Source organism: Galleria mellonella, unplaced genomic scaffold (genome assembly GCF_026898425.1).
Source record: "Galleria mellonella isolate WM207_F2 unplaced genomic scaffold, CSIRO_AGI_GalMel_v1 utg32, whole genome shotgun sequence".
NCBI lineage: Eukaryota > Metazoa > Arthropoda > Insecta > Lepidoptera > Pyralidae > Galleria > Galleria mellonella.
Genome location: NW_026442075.1, coordinates 3,550,786 through 3,568,818, shown reverse-complemented (window position 1 = coordinate 3,568,818; position 18,033 = coordinate 3,550,786). Strand labels below are relative to the sequence as shown.

The 18,033-nt window shown below is 33.7% G+C and overlaps 2 protein-coding genes across 5 annotated transcripts in view; one reads left to right on the top strand and one right to left on the bottom strand.

Annotated features, from left to right (window-relative positions):
- The window catches only part of LOC113510826 (voltage-dependent calcium channel subunit alpha-2/delta-3-like), a 21,732-nt gene extending 3,699 nt beyond the window's left edge, over positions 1–18,033 (bottom strand). The window contains exons 1-21 of one of the 4 annotated variants that reach the window (XM_052896322.1): positions 17,991–18,033; positions 17,337–17,433; positions 16,070–16,334; positions 15,006–15,171; positions 14,028–14,159; positions 13,565–13,845; positions 12,433–12,662; positions 11,223–11,445; positions 10,448–10,588; positions 8,999–9,091; positions 8,016–8,039; positions 7,374–7,400; positions 6,434–6,514; positions 5,264–5,338; positions 5,072–5,179; positions 4,133–4,392; positions 3,686–3,843; positions 3,132–3,260; positions 1,971–2,164; positions 1,193–1,327; positions 301–570 (exon numbers count right to left, since the gene is read on the bottom strand). In XM_052896322.1, coding sequence (XP_052752282.1) covers positions 301–570; positions 1,193–1,327; positions 1,971–2,164; positions 3,132–3,260; positions 3,686–3,843; positions 4,133–4,392; positions 5,072–5,179; positions 5,264–5,338; positions 6,434–6,514; positions 7,374–7,400; positions 8,016–8,039; positions 8,999–9,091; positions 10,448–10,588; positions 11,223–11,445; positions 12,433–12,662; positions 13,565–13,845; positions 14,028–14,159; positions 15,006–15,171; positions 16,070–16,334; positions 17,337–17,410 — 3,066 coding nt within the window. In that variant the 5' untranslated portion in view covers positions 17,411–17,433; positions 17,991–18,033. Of the gene's footprint in view, positions 1–300; positions 571–1,192; positions 1,328–1,970; positions 2,165–3,131; positions 3,261–3,685; positions 3,844–4,132; positions 4,393–5,071; positions 5,180–5,263; positions 5,339–6,433; positions 6,515–7,373; positions 7,401–8,015; positions 8,040–8,998; positions 9,092–10,447; positions 10,589–11,222; positions 11,446–12,432; positions 12,663–13,564; positions 13,846–14,027; positions 14,160–15,005; positions 15,172–16,069; positions 16,335–17,041; positions 17,434–17,990 lie in introns of those variants that run through there. The other 3 variants (XM_031907170.2, XM_031907172.2, XM_031907171.2) reach the window with 3 other exon arrangements.
- LOC113510651 (protein ENL-like) overlaps positions 17,375–18,033 on the top strand; it is a 37,039-nt gene continuing 36,380 nt past the window's right edge. The window contains exon 1 of the mRNA XM_031907175.2: positions 17,375–17,499. The gene's annotated coding sequence lies outside the window, so the exon portion shown is untranslated. The remainder of the gene's footprint in view (positions 17,500–18,033) is intronic.

Sequence of the window (18,033 nt, the reverse complement as noted above, 5' to 3'; positions counted from 1 at the left end):
TTTTTTTCATAGAAGTTACACAAGTAAGAAGATAAAAGGTAAGTTTCATGGCCTAAGTTATATCAAAGTCAATTAGAATGGGTTTTATAAAACACTAGCTGTATCTCGCGGCTTTGCTCGCATGAATTGCTATATAACACATCTCATGTTTTAAGTTGGAATATAATATATCTGCGTACCAAATTTCAATCGAATCCATTTAGTAGCTTTGTGTTAAAGAGTAACAAACATTCATACAACCTCACAAACATTCACATGTATGATAGTAAAGGAAATATTTAAAATAAGATAAAAACTTACAATGGAGGTAGCACTATCTTTACTATCCTCATAATTGAAGCAGACACCTTGATAATCATGGATCCAGTTGAGACGAAACACTTTGGCGTCGAGCAGGGCGGCCATGGCGGCGGGGTGTACCGCGGCGAGGTGCCTCCTTACCGGGTCCTCGTTGCTAGTCCTTGTGTAGGACGTGTCGCCAGCCACTATCCATCCACCCTCGTCCACCAGTACGCAAGACCAAATTGTACCGTCGCATTTAGTTTCGCAGTCGTCCTCCTCTTCATTACACTAAACAATAAATAGATTTAAACATATCACATAACGCTATATACTTAGTTCTAAAGTCGATTTTATATTATGGGATTAAACAACTGATAAATGTTTTTTTTTATGTTTATAATTGTCACTAAAGCTATTTATAATTTACTCCCCCATAGACTGCCATAAGGTACAATTTTGGGCTAACTGTATCGACTGTATCTACTTGTCTACCACTGAAGACTCGTTGTCTGTTTAATTTTAGCGTTTTCCTCAGATATTGTTATAGTTTGCTTAGGTGGCCGGTCGTAAAACTAAAAACTAAATCTTTTTGTAATATGGATAAAAACATATTACGCCGACCCCAAATAATAATTGGGATAAGGGTAGGAAGACGATGATTGCCATAGTTTGAGACAGTGTTGTGCTTCTTCTATGCAATTTAAATTTCCTTATATTATAAGTAAAGTATTTATGTTCAGCAGTGGACGACGGAAGAATTATTATGTTGAGTATAACATCATTACAATTCTTCCTTATATTTTGCCACAAATATTATAAGTAGGTATAACAGATATTGTCATTAAGATTAATAGATAACGATTATTTACATTGCCTGTATTATCATTTATCTGTATTTGTAATAACTTACAGGAAAATTTGTGATAAGCTCAAGGAAATCCTCCAAATGTTGTGGGTAAAAGTGAAATCCGGCCACACCAATAATGCCTTTTTCCGAGTGTCCAATGGTTCTGGCCGCTGTCAGCCACTCTGCCCGAGTCCCTACCTATATAAAATAACATTTTTATTACAAGATCTTTTGTTTGGTATGTTGATTGTCCGAGATAAATCGCATATAGTAATATGCGATGGAGAAGAGCATAGGCTAAATTACTAAACTTCATAACTATTGGTTGAGCCATTTATATGTTTATAATATATATTAGCACAGTACAAAAACTCCATTTTATAAGTAAGCATAGTAACGATATTAATTAGTATTAATTTTGCGATTTTATGGTATGTTTCATAGAACATACCATAAAATGCGACATATCGCAAGTAAGTTCAAAAATCCATTTTAATTTGATGTAAAACTTAAATATAATATTGTTATAATAAATGGTAAGTAATGGAGATATTAGTAGCTTATTACACATATCAGGTCAATCTCCATGCGCCTTCCCATCATATTTACTGATGGGATTTATGTTCTAGTGGTGCCCCCCAATTGTATATTATTAGCATAAACGGGGTTATCGTTTTTCCATTTAAAAAAGCATCCCCATTAAACAATTTTTTCTCCAATACAATTGATTGTAATTGTAACAGAAAGTATCCCAATATGTACACGTAAGTTAAACTATCTCGTATAAGTGTTATAATATAAAGGAGAGAAGAGAGTTGTGGCGATGGCGGTGGGCACTGACTGGGGCGACGGTGGCGTCCGAGCTGCGCAGGCGGCGGTGCGGCGTGACGGGCGCGTGCAGCAGCAGCGCGCCGGGCGCGGCGGCGGCGCGCGCGTACCACGGCTCGTCGGGCCCGCGCGCCCACTCCGCGCCGCTCGGCGGGTCCGCGTGCCGGCTGGCCGCGTGGTACTGCTGCCACCGCGACAGCCCGCTCTCTGTACCACCAACTCGAACTTGTTAGCTATCTAGTCGCTTAAATTCTACCACCGAGGAATTAAAATATTCACCATTTTGTGTAGGTTGAGAGGCGTATTGGTATTTTGACCACTTATTAACAAGAATTTGAATCTTAAAAATAAACAATCTTGAAGTAGGCATATAAAGTAAAATTGAATAGTTTTCTTTTTTAGGATAAGGTTGCTTTTTTTTTTAATTCATTAACCTTAACTGTTCGAAGTCATTTTTTTAAATATTACGTATTTTATAATTACGTATCGAATGCGCATTCACATCGCCTCTTTGCTTTGTGCCAATTCGATCTACATTCAGTGTACGCCTCTTCATATTAAATATGCACAAGTAAAGTAATAGAAATACTATATAAAATAATAAATAGTTAAATAATAATAAAAAAATATTAAAGTGGGTTTAAATTTATAAGCATTTTTGATAGTTTTAGTGTAATAAATATTGAGGCGCGCATTCAGGATCGCGCTCGCGTCATAGTCACTCATGACTACGGATCCCGAATGGTCTCGAAACTAGTCGAGTTTTCTCGACTAAAATACACCGAAAGTTATCAGTAGTTGTTACATTAGAATAAAAAACGTACGAAATTTTTAATAATAAAATTTTCAACACTATTTTATGAAATTACTGCCCATTCAGAATGCAATTTCAGCTAAGAAGAATGAAACTCAGCTGGTGTTTTTTCCAAACAAAAGTTGAAATGTAAATACACAATTGGGACATAATGCGATGTAAAAGCCTTTACAGGTAAATAGTACCTACATATCTGCTTTTTTATTGCCGACGTATCGACGTGGATTGTATCACGTCGTGGTTACGGCAGGACGTATTTAAAATATGTGTAAACAACGCGAAAGTTTAAAATTAAATTGAAATGTAAAGTTATATACAAAAAATTGTAAAGGTATACAATGAATATTATTTAATACGAACCACTAGCGAAGAATGCTGTGACGGAGCCGAGCTGAACGGAGGCATCTTCATCGGGGTCTTTTTGATCCTCGGCCCATTGGCTCGTAGCGATTGCTTCTTTGCACATGTGAGCCATTAGTTCCTCGTCACCTATCAATGTACAATATGCGAATGTTAGTAAAAATATTTGGTTATTTAGATGGTTGAGTTTTAATATCATACTGAAATGTTTGAACAGTTTGAATGAAAAATTTTAGCATGTTTTTTACTTTAAGTATATACGATACAACGTTTCTAGCATAAAATACAAAATTGATCCTCTATTATTTGATAAGGTTTTAAAATGGTCATTCTTCATCACAGAAGGTAAACTAGAACCTAATTAATTATATAAATTGTTCAAAGGTTGAGTTTATATATTTTAAAATTTTGAATATTGCATATCTATATAGTTCTAGGATATATATACCATGTAAGTAAATCATTAATTCAAAAGTTAGTAGTGGACAATTAATTGCTGAAAATTATTATACTGATGAAGTATTTAATCGAAATAAATATTGAATAAGACTAACATTGGTACGTTTTCTCTAATAATGATGGTGGTATTGGTGAAAACAGATGTTTGAGTTTTTTCATTACAAAGTTCGGTTCGTCGCTACGGCGCCTGATGAAGTGTAGCACTTCAGCATTCCGGGAGTCGAAATATGGTTCCACATGGCGACAGTACAGCCTGTACACACAGAAAATATTATTTTAGGCTTCTCTTTAGCATAATATACATCTATTTTCTAATCTATTGGTTCAATTCTTGGCGTATGGGGTCATGCGATATTGATGTACAGTTTTAATTGCTTGGTTTGTTCGCTGATTGATTAACCTGGTAAATAATAAAATTTCTACAATATAAAAATCAGCAAGAAAGTGACATATTAAGGGCTGTTTCATACCTACGTGGTTAGGGTGATAGTATATCTTTGATGGAAATTATTATGTATTATAAGTATAACAATAAATATTACCAATCTGGGTGTATCGAGAAGTCTGATCTGGACAGAGTTTTCAAGCACTCCTTAGCTAATTCTTGGGTGAAGTTCCCGCTGGGGACGGCTCGCCGCCGGTTGTACTTGGGAATGACGACCACAGCTGTGTAGTGGTCTAGGATTCTACTCCAATGGTACTCTCTTTCTTCAACGATGGCTCGCATACCTCCCTCGAAGATATTCTTAGACAATATAGTTCTAGTGCCTTGTGCTTGATCTATCACTAATGCTTTGCGGAACTAAAAAAATAAATAAATAAACAGGATTACTTGAGTAACGTCTATGATTTAAAATTTACATTGAGGTGTTGTCCACGAGTTATACTGAAAAGTGCAACAACAAAAACTATTGGAAACTATTTATAGTTTTTTCTTTATGTAGATATATTTTAGTCATTAATAATACATAAAAAAAATATGTACATAAGATATTTTACTCATCATCATCATATCAGCCTTAACTGTTCCGTGCTGGACACAGACCTTCCACACAGACTGCCATCAGAAACGATTATGACCGTATTGCAGGGTTTTGTCAACATTTGCCACGCTTGGAAGCCTGGATGAGAGCCAAGGTTGGTAACTTGGTAACCGTAATTAGGTTCTGGTGATGTTTTAACAGGGACGCTGCTACTTATCCCTCGATCATTATGTTTCCTTAGTCACCTCTTATTTGTAGTGAGGGATAATAAGTGAGGATGAAACGTACGTTAGTTAGTTCAACGTGTAGTGTCACTTGGAATTCACCATGATGGTTTCCAAGGAGACCACGGAGATATCGACCTGATAGGGTAAATTGCAGCAACAGGACTAGTAGTCCTTATTACTAACAATCCTTCCCCCCAGAAAGGAAGGGTGGGCCATTCTATGCCGAGACCCCACAGCATAAATTTTATTAAACATTATAAAATGAACTAACCTCTTTCCATTCTTGGGGGTAATATCTAGGTGGGTGACTGATACCCGCTTGTTCTATATCTGAAAAATCGATGGTGCGGTATCCAGGTTTAAGAATGTCCCCATCAAACTGTAAAAAGAGTATCAATATTAGTCTATAATTAATTTGAATTTTTGTTTGATTTATAAGATGATACGCAAATTAATGACTTACAGTAGGTTTTAAATTATCATGTAATACTATATTGCCGCGATGATCAATAAGGAACAAAGTCCCACCAGCGCCCACCTGTAAAACAGAAAAACATAAAAAAAGAAATAGATTTTTTTTACATTTTTCAATATAATTTAGTTAATTGTATTGATATATTATTTGTTGTATTTTCATTACATTGACTCAGAACAGTGAGATCGTGACGTACACACAATTATTTAGTAATAATTAAATCTACCTAATTAATAATAATTCATAGTTAAATGTGTTATGTATAGTAACGAAAACTATATTAAAATCGGTCTAGCTGAATGTACCTAACATATATCATGATGCTCTAAGACGAAAATATAAAGTGTTTTATTTATAATTATTTTTTTCAAATTTTTTTTTTCAAAGAATAAAATTACAATGTTTCAATCAATTTGTTTGTTTTGAATTGGAATATTTCTTACTGTGATTAACGACACTGGTTATCGATATAATAATATAATCTTATGTTGGCTTAATTACGTAAACCAATTAAGAGTTTAATGCACAATACATACATTTAATAAGTTTATATTGTCTGCTATAATACATATACAGATAATTTTTAAAGGTTCATTGATTTTATTCAATTATTTGATATTTTTTTGTATGTGATTTCGCCATATGATATCACATAAAGGCATGATCACATAAATAAATTCTTACTTGTTATTCAAATAAAACATCGTGAAATAATTATTTTTCTTCTCTAAAATTAAATTGATAACCAGGCCCTTATTTAAGATAATTGAAAAAAGGGGAACAGTTGGTTTTATAATATTTGTAACATATTTGAAAAAAAGAAGTTTTTAATTTGACTATTTATTTTATTTATTACACTATTGTATCAAAATTACAGTATTTCTTAATGAATTTTCAATAAGTATAGTGTAGTACAAAAGGCGGTCTTATTGCTAAGCAATCTCTTCCAGACAACCTTTGGGTAGAAAGAATTAATAATTAAATAGGTAGGTGGCGCGTAAAATAGATCTGTAAGAATAATATGAAAATCCTTTTGTGTGTCTACGCTTTATATTCTACTATTGTATTTCAAGATTCCTTTCATTTATCGCATTGGTCTTATGGCTTTAGATAAATATTATGCTTTAAAGTTACAGTATGACGGTATAATGGAATTACCTGATGGTAAGGTAGAAGCATCTTCAAATGATCGACTGGTATGTCCACTCCAGCTACGCCTAGTAGCCTGTTGACAGGGTACTGTAAACATAGTTTATTGTTATTTATTTATGCTAGAGCGACAAACAATTTGATAGTCTACCTGATAGTGATCAATGCTTAGTATACATATGTACTACACATAAAAACATCATGACATCACAAGAATATACTGTACCACTTGAAATGATCCCTGTAAGCATGTATTATATATATTAACCTGTACTAAGGTTAATATATATAATAAATACTCAAATGTTAGATATTGTACTGATTATCAACGTTTGAATTCTTTAAAATTATCTTTAAATACTTTTAAAAATATTTATCTTAATATTTTGTGAAGCCGCGTCAAATATTTCTGTTTACTAGAAAAGTAGCCTAGAAAGTCTTCACGTCAGCGAGTATCAACAACAAACAAGTAGTGTCAAAACAACGAAAATTGGTCTAATTAGAATCATTGGCGTATTTAATATATGAAGTTTCATTCGCATCCTGAAGTGGGCACCAGCTAATTATGGGGTGGGCACGGTTCACATGGACCCCGTCTAAATACGTTTATGGTTAGAATATAAAAGTATAATAAATATTTTTGTACAATACATTCTATTTCTGCGGACGAATTCTTAGGAATAGCAACAAATGGTAAAATTTCGATAGGTTTGGATACTTCATAGTAGAGTGTGTGTGTAAATAAATGATTTTCCGAATCGGAGGTTTATGATACCATTATAGTAGTATTACATTGTACAAACAGGCGTGTTAATTACGTTTCATGGTAGACCCCGGGTAGTGAAGTTATCGTATTGGTAGTTCGGAACATTTCTTTTATTCTGATAACGTATCATAAATACTATATTAGTATAGGTTGTTTAGATAATTGATTAACTTGTTTACTTACCGTTCTCGTAGAATTCCTTTGCCATTCCTAAAATCACAATTTTAATATGTTTTAATTATTACTTGATAAGATCAATTGATTATGAATAAATAAAGTTTGATACATCGATAATTCAGTGTAATTGACACAAAGGACGATTTTAGAGATTATAAATGTACACGATAAAGACATCTCGCCTCTTATTTTGTAATAAATTAGGTATTTTGGTTTACTTAAAAATGATTAAACTTATAACTTTATTCTTTAATTAAAAGTAAAAATAAATATATAAATTAAAAGTAGAAACTATCTACTACAACTTTCCATTTTTCATCGCATAATTATATTTCTGTTTTGCCAAAGGTTGATTGAGAGAAAATGCTATATATCATTAAGTCCGCTTTTTGTACTAAACATTTATTGTAATGTTGTCAATAAAGTATAAATAAATAAAATTCCATAACAAAGCAAACAACATAAAAAACGTTATCATACTTTATCATAATACTGAATTCAATAAATAAGTTTTGCAATATATAGTTACATATTAATTTAATATTCTATGTAAATCAAGTATTTAGTGAATATTGGATCTGGTCATATAAACAAGTTATATTCTTCGATCTTATTTAAGTGATGCGCTATTAAATATGCGATAGTTACCTCATCCAATGTTTTTGTAATATTCTGAAAAAAAAGGAAATATTAATAGCATTGATATAAAGTATATAAATAATAAATAATAATAATAAGTATATAAATAATATATAAGTATAGTAAATAATAATTTATAAATTCATCTGTATTATTAAAGAAGAAAAGAAAAACAGTCGCAATGATAATAGTAAAAATTTTATCCTTGTCCTATTTTATCTAATGTATTAAGGTTCCTTCAGGGTCAGCAATGCATACGTGATATCCCTAGTGCTGCTGGCGTCCATAGACTACAGTGACTGTTTACCATCACACAAATTGTTCGCATTTTAACAAAATTCTGTGACAATTTTATGTCGAATCAAATCGTAGAATTAAAAGGATATCGTAGAACTACAAGGATAAAATTACAATTTCTAAGCTAGTTTTGCCTAATCACATAGTTTTTGCTTCTATTGCCCATATACGTACTTTAGTTTTTAGTTACAAGTACAATTTGGTATGTAAAGAAAACGACTTCACATTTACATACATTAACATACAGCCTCCAACGAATGATGAGATATACGTAGACCAAACTTAGAGGTAAATCTTATTAACTAGAAAATCAATTTTCGAAATTATGTAAAATAGCAAAAAAACAGTCATCATTAACGAATTAGCTTTTTTATACTCCATAGACATTCATATCTAGTAAGTACTTACTTATTAGGATACATCATTATATCAGCCTTTAATTGTCCACTGCTGAACATAAGCCTCCCCCTTGGGGGGTTTTGCCAGTAATAATAATAATAAAAAAATTTATTGCCATTCTTCACAAATTATAATGTACATAAATTAATTAATCAATATATTGTCCATTAATCGTATGCGCCTGGCAATAGGTACAAACTCAGCTTTTGCTGGACTGATGTTCGTAATTGCCATACTTGGCAGGCGGATTGGCAACCTCAGTCAGGCTTTAGTGATATATATTGTATTGTATTTACCTCAACCGTTATGTGGTCAAACACAGGTACTGAAATACTTATTTGAAGACGGTAGTTTATATCTTCTCCTTCATAATAGTAGCCATATTTTTCCTGCAACAAAAGTCTATATAGGTCTTTTAATCATTCTCTCATTGTGAGTCCGTGAGTATGTATTTTACGTAAGTTTGGAACCATGGACGAGTGATGTCAGTAAAAATTTGACGCAAACAACGTTGCGTGTAGTAATATTTATAATTGACTAGTAAAATAATATAATAAGTTCCAAATTAATTTAATATTTTTCCATCAAAAAAAAAAAATTTATAAATTAAACCAAAAAAAAAAACAGATTTGTTTTAAAATTTCTATAAGACCCATCTGAAGATCCTTTTCGATAAAAAATAATTTTCCAAAACGATTTATAAATACCGAGAGTTAAGAGGTAACATACTCGTATATAAAAAATATAATCGAATCGTGAATCTTCTCCTTTTTTGAAGTTGGTTAACAATGAGGAATAATGATTAATTTGTTTACCACATTCAAGATTTATCATTGTTTATAAAGGACGTATAATTATGACATATTGCGATGTTGATTTTTAATATATTACTTATCTATTGGATCAATGAGACTTTGTTTAGTTCCGCCACTATCAAACAACAAGTACAACGACCTTCTCCACCACTATCGAAGTCCCACCACCCAGCGCCGTTTTTAGACTATGTAGATACATATATGTTATGTTTTATACAATTTGCAATAGTTTATTTGCTATTGCAAATTGTATAAAAAAATTTGTGTACAAGCTATTGGAAGTTGAAGAAGGGACATAAATATTGTATACTCGCATTGTCAAACCCGTCCCTATAATTGTGTTCTAAATGAAATCTCAATATGCAGAAGAAATAATTAACTTTGAGTTGATTATTTCTTCTGATTACAAAAACGAACTGGGCAATTTATGAAACGAATGAGATAAAAATTAAATAGGTAAGAGATTAGGTATATATACTTCATAATATTTCAACCATAACTTCGGTTAGGAAATATAAACAAATTTTAAACTCTATAAGTACCTAATAGAACACTGTTTAGCAAAGACACAAAATGAGGTTTTTATGCAACTTAGAATGGCAAACAAGCTGATGGCCCACTTGATGAAAAGTGGTAACCGTCGCCTATAGTCATGAGCAGTACCATGGACATAACAGAGTATACTGTTTCGCCCATGATACACCCCATGCGTTGCCATTCCTGAGGGCTCAAGTGTTATTCCTCTGTACCCAGTAAATTCACTGCTATATCCCACCATTCAAACCGAAACAGCCATTCAAACATAACTGCTTTACGGTAAAAACACGAATAGGACAGAGGAGCCCAAGTAAACAACTTTTGTACAAAGTCTCTCTCTGGTGAATTTTGTGTATAACAATCTCATCTAGAAAATTTGTAAGTACAACGTACAAGGCTTTCCTGATGCATATAGTCTTTATAGAGGCGTTGATCGCTGAGTAAATTCTTCTTATCGCGACGTAGCTCTCTGTATCGGTACGCTTGTTCCGCATTCTCTTTTTGTGACCAATAGTATTCTGCTCTTCGGGGATCCTGTTGGGATTTCATATTTTTGTTTAAGAAAAAAACAAATTTTACTTTTTTTCTGGTATTATGTGTATTTTTTGCATTTATGATATCTATCTTTTCCTAATTCTACCAGTGCTTTAAAATGTTGTAATTGGAACTTTGTATTTAATTTTTATTTATGTCACTGGAATTGGTAAGCAAGCCGACAAGCCATGTGATGGAAAAAAGGTAATTGTTGTTTATAGACATGAACAGCATCTTAGACATTGAACACACACTGTGGCGTACATGATAGATACACTTCAGTATTGTTATTTTGAGGACTAAGTTATTATGAGACCGTGTGGTCCCGGCATAGAATTAATCACCCCTTCCTTTCCCGTGGGTGTTATAAAAGTCGACTCAGGGACGGCAAGAGATGGGCAGCAGTGTCCCTCTTAAAACATCTCTAAGGGCTAACTGCGGTTGCCAAACCGCTTAACGAACTTGGCAATTACTGGCAAAACTCTGCAAGGGGGAGGCTTATGTTCAGCAATGAACAGTTAAAGGCTGATATGATGATGATGATGATGAAATTATTATGTACCCCGTATCCTGTTAATGTAATAAAACTATCCTTTGAAGTGGAATATTGAAAAGTTTGAAAATAGAATGTTACCTCAACATGAGCATATACATCGCTGAAGACTCTGAGGCGTTGTTCGCGTTGCGCTACTAGAGGACGTTCTAGAATGCGCAGAATCCTCATGACCTGTTCAGTAACATCGGCGTCGGTGCTTAACTCTGCGAAGTGTCCGTCTCGATCGCAAGTTATTATATCTCCATATTCACGTGTACTGTCGCGCAAACCGTACGGATCGTGAAGCCATATCACGAAGAGTCTATTGAATACAATCACGAACAATTATTAAAATAAAATTAATGAGAATTATCATAATTAAAAAGAAAGATTAGTTTTTTTTTTTTATATTTGGTAAACTCGGAACATACTTAAACAGTTTTAAAAATTCCTTCACTTTTCGAAAACTACATCATCAGCGAGTCACATAGGGTGTATTTTATTTAAAACTAAAGCACGCGAAGTGCGGGCGAATTGCTAGTTTTTATTAAAATAGACAAGAACTATTCCGATTATGCCAATTTTTAAATAAGGAAAATTATTGTCATCGTAGATACAATCTTCATTTGCGTATGAGTAAAAATCTCATTAGAGAGACTTATAACATGTACCTATATAGAGAAATTCATTATCACGACCTTCTTTTTGCTATATTCCAATCTATATACATAATCCAATAGGTTAGCCTGTGAGAGTGTGCAAAGCTCTACCAAACAATTAAGAACTAACCTGACTAAAAGCTTTTGAGAAGAAATAAATGTAAATAGAATGCTAACGCATCGCCGCTATCAATGTACAATAATGGGGTACCAATAGAAAATGAGGAAGAAAGCAGATCAATTTGGCCATCGTAACAATTTTTTTTTATACGACTTAGAATGGCAAACAAGCTGACAGCCCACCTGATAGAAAGTGGTAACCGTCGCCTATAGACATGAGCAGTACCATAGACATAACAGTACACAAACATACTGTTTCGCCCATGATACCCCCCATGCGTTGCCATTACTCAGGTGTTATGCCTCTGTAACCTGTAAATTCACGCCATATCCCACCCTTCAAACCGAAACAACCGAGTTAATCACGACCAGTTAGGTTATATTGCTAACAGTGAGACTTTTAAACCCCATTAATAACAACCCTTTTAATCGTAGTTTATCCATTAAGATGCTATGCTGCATATACCATATACAGACAAAAGCTGACAAGCGTCTAATAGCTCGAATATTCGTAAAATTCTAATACAAACCTAATTTGACCGGTAGGATCTAAATCTCTTAATAGCTCTGTATAGTTTCTGTCGACGCTATCAGTGACTATGATAATAATCTGCTGACAGGAAGGTGGATGATCCGGCGTGTGTCGTTGTTTCTGCAACATCTGCACTGCGTAGCGGAATACTAATTTCAAATCGGTTTTGTTGGTTAACGCGTAATGATCCATTTTGGACGTGATGGCTGCCGTGTTCACGTGGTTTGCCTGGTAAACGAAAAACCTGATTGATTAATTCATAGCGCTTTGCATCTAGACTTTATTACTGTAATGGATAGCCAGGATTTAACTCCGGTAAAGTTTTGCAGGTGACGAATACTGATAAAATTCATATATATTTTTTTGTTAAGAGTGAAGGAAAATAGTGGAACTTCTCTTTTATCCGTATTCGATTACAAAGACATAACATAACATCCGCCTTTTGTGCCACACATTTTTTTGTAATGTGGCCAATAAAGAATAAATAAATAATTAAAAACAAATAACAACAAGAACGTGACGAGAACATTATATCTCACCAGTATATTTTTTTTTATATAACACAGGGGTGATACGAGCGTGCGGCTCACATGAAAGTAAGTGACTACCGCCGCCCATGATTACCCGCAACACCAGAGGCATTGCAGGTGTGCTGCCGGTATTTTAAAAAGGAAGTATATATAGAGTATATGTTTTCGCCAGGCTTTGAATGCGGTTCAACGGGAGGAGCCGGTACTATGGCACTCTTGCCCATAGGTGAGGACAGTATTCCATATGTGGCCTGCCTGGAGCTTTATACAATTTTAGGTGGTGTTCCGGCATGAAATACCGTCTTATTCTATTGAGCATTCCTAATTTTTGGAGGCCATCTTAGTCTTATCCTCCAGGTGACCCCAAAACCGGACGTCAAATATTAAACGATATTCAAAGTTCTTGAGTTGGAATTTGGGAGACACCAAAAAGTATATTACCAATTTTAATTTCCAGTTCTAATGAAGAAATCAATTCTTAATTAACTAAATTAACCCAAAAGATGATGGTTAGTTTAGTCTATTTAGGTAATAATGCGTATAATTTTATTTATATTATTTATTAATTGTTAAAAGCAAAACAGACGTAATTGCACTAACCGGTACAAATTTTTCGTTGAAGCACCTTATGAGAGATTGAACTTTGGTATTGAATTTTAACACGTTGACGTGATCATCGTCTGTGAGTGCGTTTAGTAAGGCCAGTAGGAAATTTTTCGCGATGACTTGGTTGGTAGAGTTGGACATTGATCCTGTGGCGTCCAGCAGAACTAGTACGTCACGGGGTGCTCCCCCGGCGCTTACATACCAAGGGCGGAGTCGGCAATCATACACACTGTCGGCATCTAGCTTCAGTTTATACATACTTTCCCATAAGGCAGCTGAAATCAGATTATTTGGATAATAACATAATTTCGCTGCTATGTGTACCTTATCAAACTGAAACATAGGCTAGCATGGCATCAAGTGAGAGGTATATTTTTACCCAAGCAGACGACTTTGTACCAAGGCAATTTATATTTACACAAATGAATATTAGCGTCTTATATTTAGATTAGCTTACCAGGATAATGTCGCAGAAATCCTTTGGCACTGCAAAAATATTGGAAGTCCATAGTTGAGTCTTGAGCATAATTTTCTTTGAACACTGATAACAATCCTTCCGACCAGTACAAATGTTTAACTATATCGGGGTCTGAAAATATTAAAGTATTAATAAACTTACTATGTGCTTAAAAAACTACTACTTGCCTCACTTTGCGTGTTCTACCGCCTGTACATTGAGTTGTGCTCAGAGGAATTGTTTAATATAATGCCCACAGCCACTTTCTACCATCGTACAACTCGCCATCGACAGGGAGTTCATCCTCATGTCCTACAGCCTCAATGGTCGCGTACTGCGCGGTTTCAGAGATGTTTCCTCCCACGAACACTTAGGTTGTGGAATGCGCTCCCTGCCGACGTTTTTCCTAGATACTACAACATGGGGTTCTTCAAAAGGGGGGTAAAGAGGTTTCTTCAGGGTCGGCAACGTAAGCGTAATACCTCTGGTATTGCAGGTGTTCATAGGCTACGGTAACCACTTACCATCAGGTGGGCCGTATGTTTGCCACCTCAGTGGTATAAAAAAAAACTTACTATGTGTAAGCGATATGTGTAAGGTGATGTCAATTTCTATCTCCCAATTTCATTTCAATTCAAATCACTTCCGCTACGAAACTTCGTAGATCTTTCAAGATCTACGGAATTTTGTAGCGTTGTAGTTTTCGTAGTTTATCTTTTTATTTTATCATTAATTATTTTGATTATTGTTTGCCACCTCAGTGGTATAAAAAAAATACTTGAAAAAATTATAATTTTCGTGCATGCCAAATTATTTGTAACATTTAAATATTAATAAAGCAATTATAAGAAATTAAGATTATATTGTAATTGTAAAATGGAAATTATCAAAGTCGGTTCAGAATTGAAGAAGAGATTAAAAATCTTTATAAAATCTTTATGGCATAGCCCAAAAACAATCGATAACCAAAATACGTACTGCAATCAAAAACTTCTGGTGACACGTATACGCTGGAAGTAGCCATCGACACATCCGCGTCGAAATGCATACTTCTAGCTAAGTTAACTTTGTTTAAGCTTCTACAATCATAGGGTTTCTCCAAATCGCTCTCAGGCACCTCCATTTTTTTCAACACGTTCAAATCCTTCAAGAAATTTTCTGTGTTAATGCTTTATCTATCGTTTACATTACATAACATATTGTATTAATTCCAAAGGGTACATATTTATATTAATATTATTTTTATTATATCTAACTAGTTTTTTGACCGCTACCTTGTATGTATGGTTTTCGAAGTAGAAAAACTAATGAAGTAGATAATTTCTAGATAATCATGAGAAATCATATACTAGATTTTAAGTTAGACCCTCAGGAATACAAGTGTGAAAACCGCATTCAATTTAGTTCAGTAGTTTTTACGTGATGCTTAAACAAACATACAGATATATAGACAAATAAAATTTTTTAAAATGTTGTTTTAAGCCTATTTAGATTCTTCATATTCTTAATTATATCCGATGTACAGACATTACTAATTACAATTTTATTATTAGTATAAATACTTTGAAAGTAGGCAAATTTTTATCAATTAAAGGCTTTAATATGAATCATATTTTTATCAGACTAGGAAGAAAGTAAGGTAATACATATCTACGTGCGAATATCCGTTTGCCTGTCGGGGTTTTTGTGTGTTTGTCACGTCCGCGTGTTATATTACAAAGATTGGCAAACAAGTTGATAGTGTAATTGAAAGTGGTAACGACCCATCTAATGGTTCATATAACATGAACAACAAACGAGCTCATGGTGAGCATATATGTGTAATTAAAAAAAAAAACAGTAATATAATGTATAATTAACGTGATCATACGTCCTGCTTTGGGCGGGACAGCCGCGCTTTCATGCAATCTGTTCCGATGTTCACAGCGAGGGCGACATAGTCTCGCTTTTGCAAACAGATCAAACGATAATTTAAAATGTACTTTTCCAAATGTTTCACTCTGGTAAATTAAATAAATTGTCATGTTATGTATAATACTAACAACACTGTAATCGAAGGTGTAGTCCTCTGGTGGTGTGGCATTAAAATTAGCAAGCTCCTCAGCGCGGCGCATTATGTTTTCAACAGCTTGCGTTCGCCTCAGTAGCAATTCTTCGAGATCCTTTGCCATCTTTTGGACTATAGCTGTTCCATTGCGAACTTTTATGTTAATGTCTGAGAACTTTTGTAATAACGCCTTCCTATGGACCACACGTTCTTCTTGCTCTAGCAGCTTTTCGGATATTTTCTCAGCCCACTCTCGTACTCTGTTAATATAATAATAATAATATTTATTGAAATCAAAAAGACATGTAACCATTATACATTTTGTTTCCAAGACTTCACACTAGGATTCCCTGTGTCGTGAAGTTATGGGCCCTCTTTTGCTTACAAATCTTATAAACTAATTTACAAACTTTAGTCATATAATACCAGTATTATTAAAGGATTTTTATAGCAAGAAGATAAAGAAGACCGAAAATAGCAAACGGCCTGCTTGATGGTAAACCGATTATGGATACCTTTTCATGTAGTGATGAAGTAAGTTGAATATTATTTATCGTTCATAGGATAAAGTAAATGGGATTAACGGAACAAAACATATCATATTTTAAATACACTATCGGGATTAAACGCGATTAAAAATTTTTGCAGATATATACTACCTACATACCGTTTTTTTTTTTCAGTATATATATTTTAAACAACGCGAAAGTTTAATTAAAAAAACAGAATGTGCTTTTTTTAAACAGTTTGTACCAGTATAAATTTCGAAGAAAAAAATATCAATAGTAAACTAACATTTTCGTTTTATAAGAAAAGATTTCTGTGCAGTAGTGGACGATTTATATGTTGTTATAGAGTTATAGATATGTTTGTCACTAAGGATGTCATTGAGGTAGCCTATGCATAAGAGTTTGTATAATGTTTGCCTCTGGTAAAGAATAATATGTTGGAACATCTTAATACTTACAAATCAAGCGATATCATTTTTGGCGGAGGTTTTATTTTCTTAATCACTGGTATTTTAATTTTCTCCGGTTTTTTCTCAGTCGCGTTCTCTTTCTTGGGGACATCGCCTTTGATTGTTTTATTTACACTTAGACTTTTGTTATTTGTTTCAAGTTTATTGGCAGTTATGTTTTTTTGTTTCAAACAATTATTACAAGATATTAAGATAACGATAATTAATAACTGAAGATTCATATCGTAATAGTGAATAACTAGTTTTTGTATAAGATAATTTTCTCTGTGGGCCAGCAACGTACGACTGTGAGGAAGGGGCGCTTAGGCGCAGACTCCGGAACGCGCAGACGGCAGGCTCCAGACATCCTGGCACCATTCTGTATAACCGACGACCCAATTCTGAGGGTGAAAGGAGGATTAACCTAAGCAACAGGAGGATTCATTTCGCCTATATTAATAATGTAGGTAAGTATACGTGATAACTGGATCTCCTTAGAAACTAGGTAAAACTATCTGTACCTACAAGTATTATAAGAAGGTATGCAAGCTGAAGTCGAAGTTATTAGTTTTATTAGTGGCATTAATAATTTTCCTCAGATATACATGGGTTAAAAAATGACAAAAAATTCCGAGCTTCAGAACTTATTTGATACCAATTTAATTTTTCACGTTCTACTTGACGCAACCGTAGGCAATAACGTTTGCACCGATATAAATTTGTTGACGTGTTTGTGTGTATAGCAACACACTGAGATTCTTTATGTAGATAGTGTACGCAATAAACTATATGATTTAGTGATTAGATAAATTAATAGGGAAAAAAAATATTTTTCCAATACATTTTATTTAGTATTGGAATAATTAGTAGTAGCTTATCAACAAAATAAAAAATAGATACAAGTTTAAATATTCTATCAGGTTATAATTTTTTTATCGATATTTAACGATGATATTACCCGTTACTCTCCACTGCTGAACATAGGCCTTCTTCTATTAGAA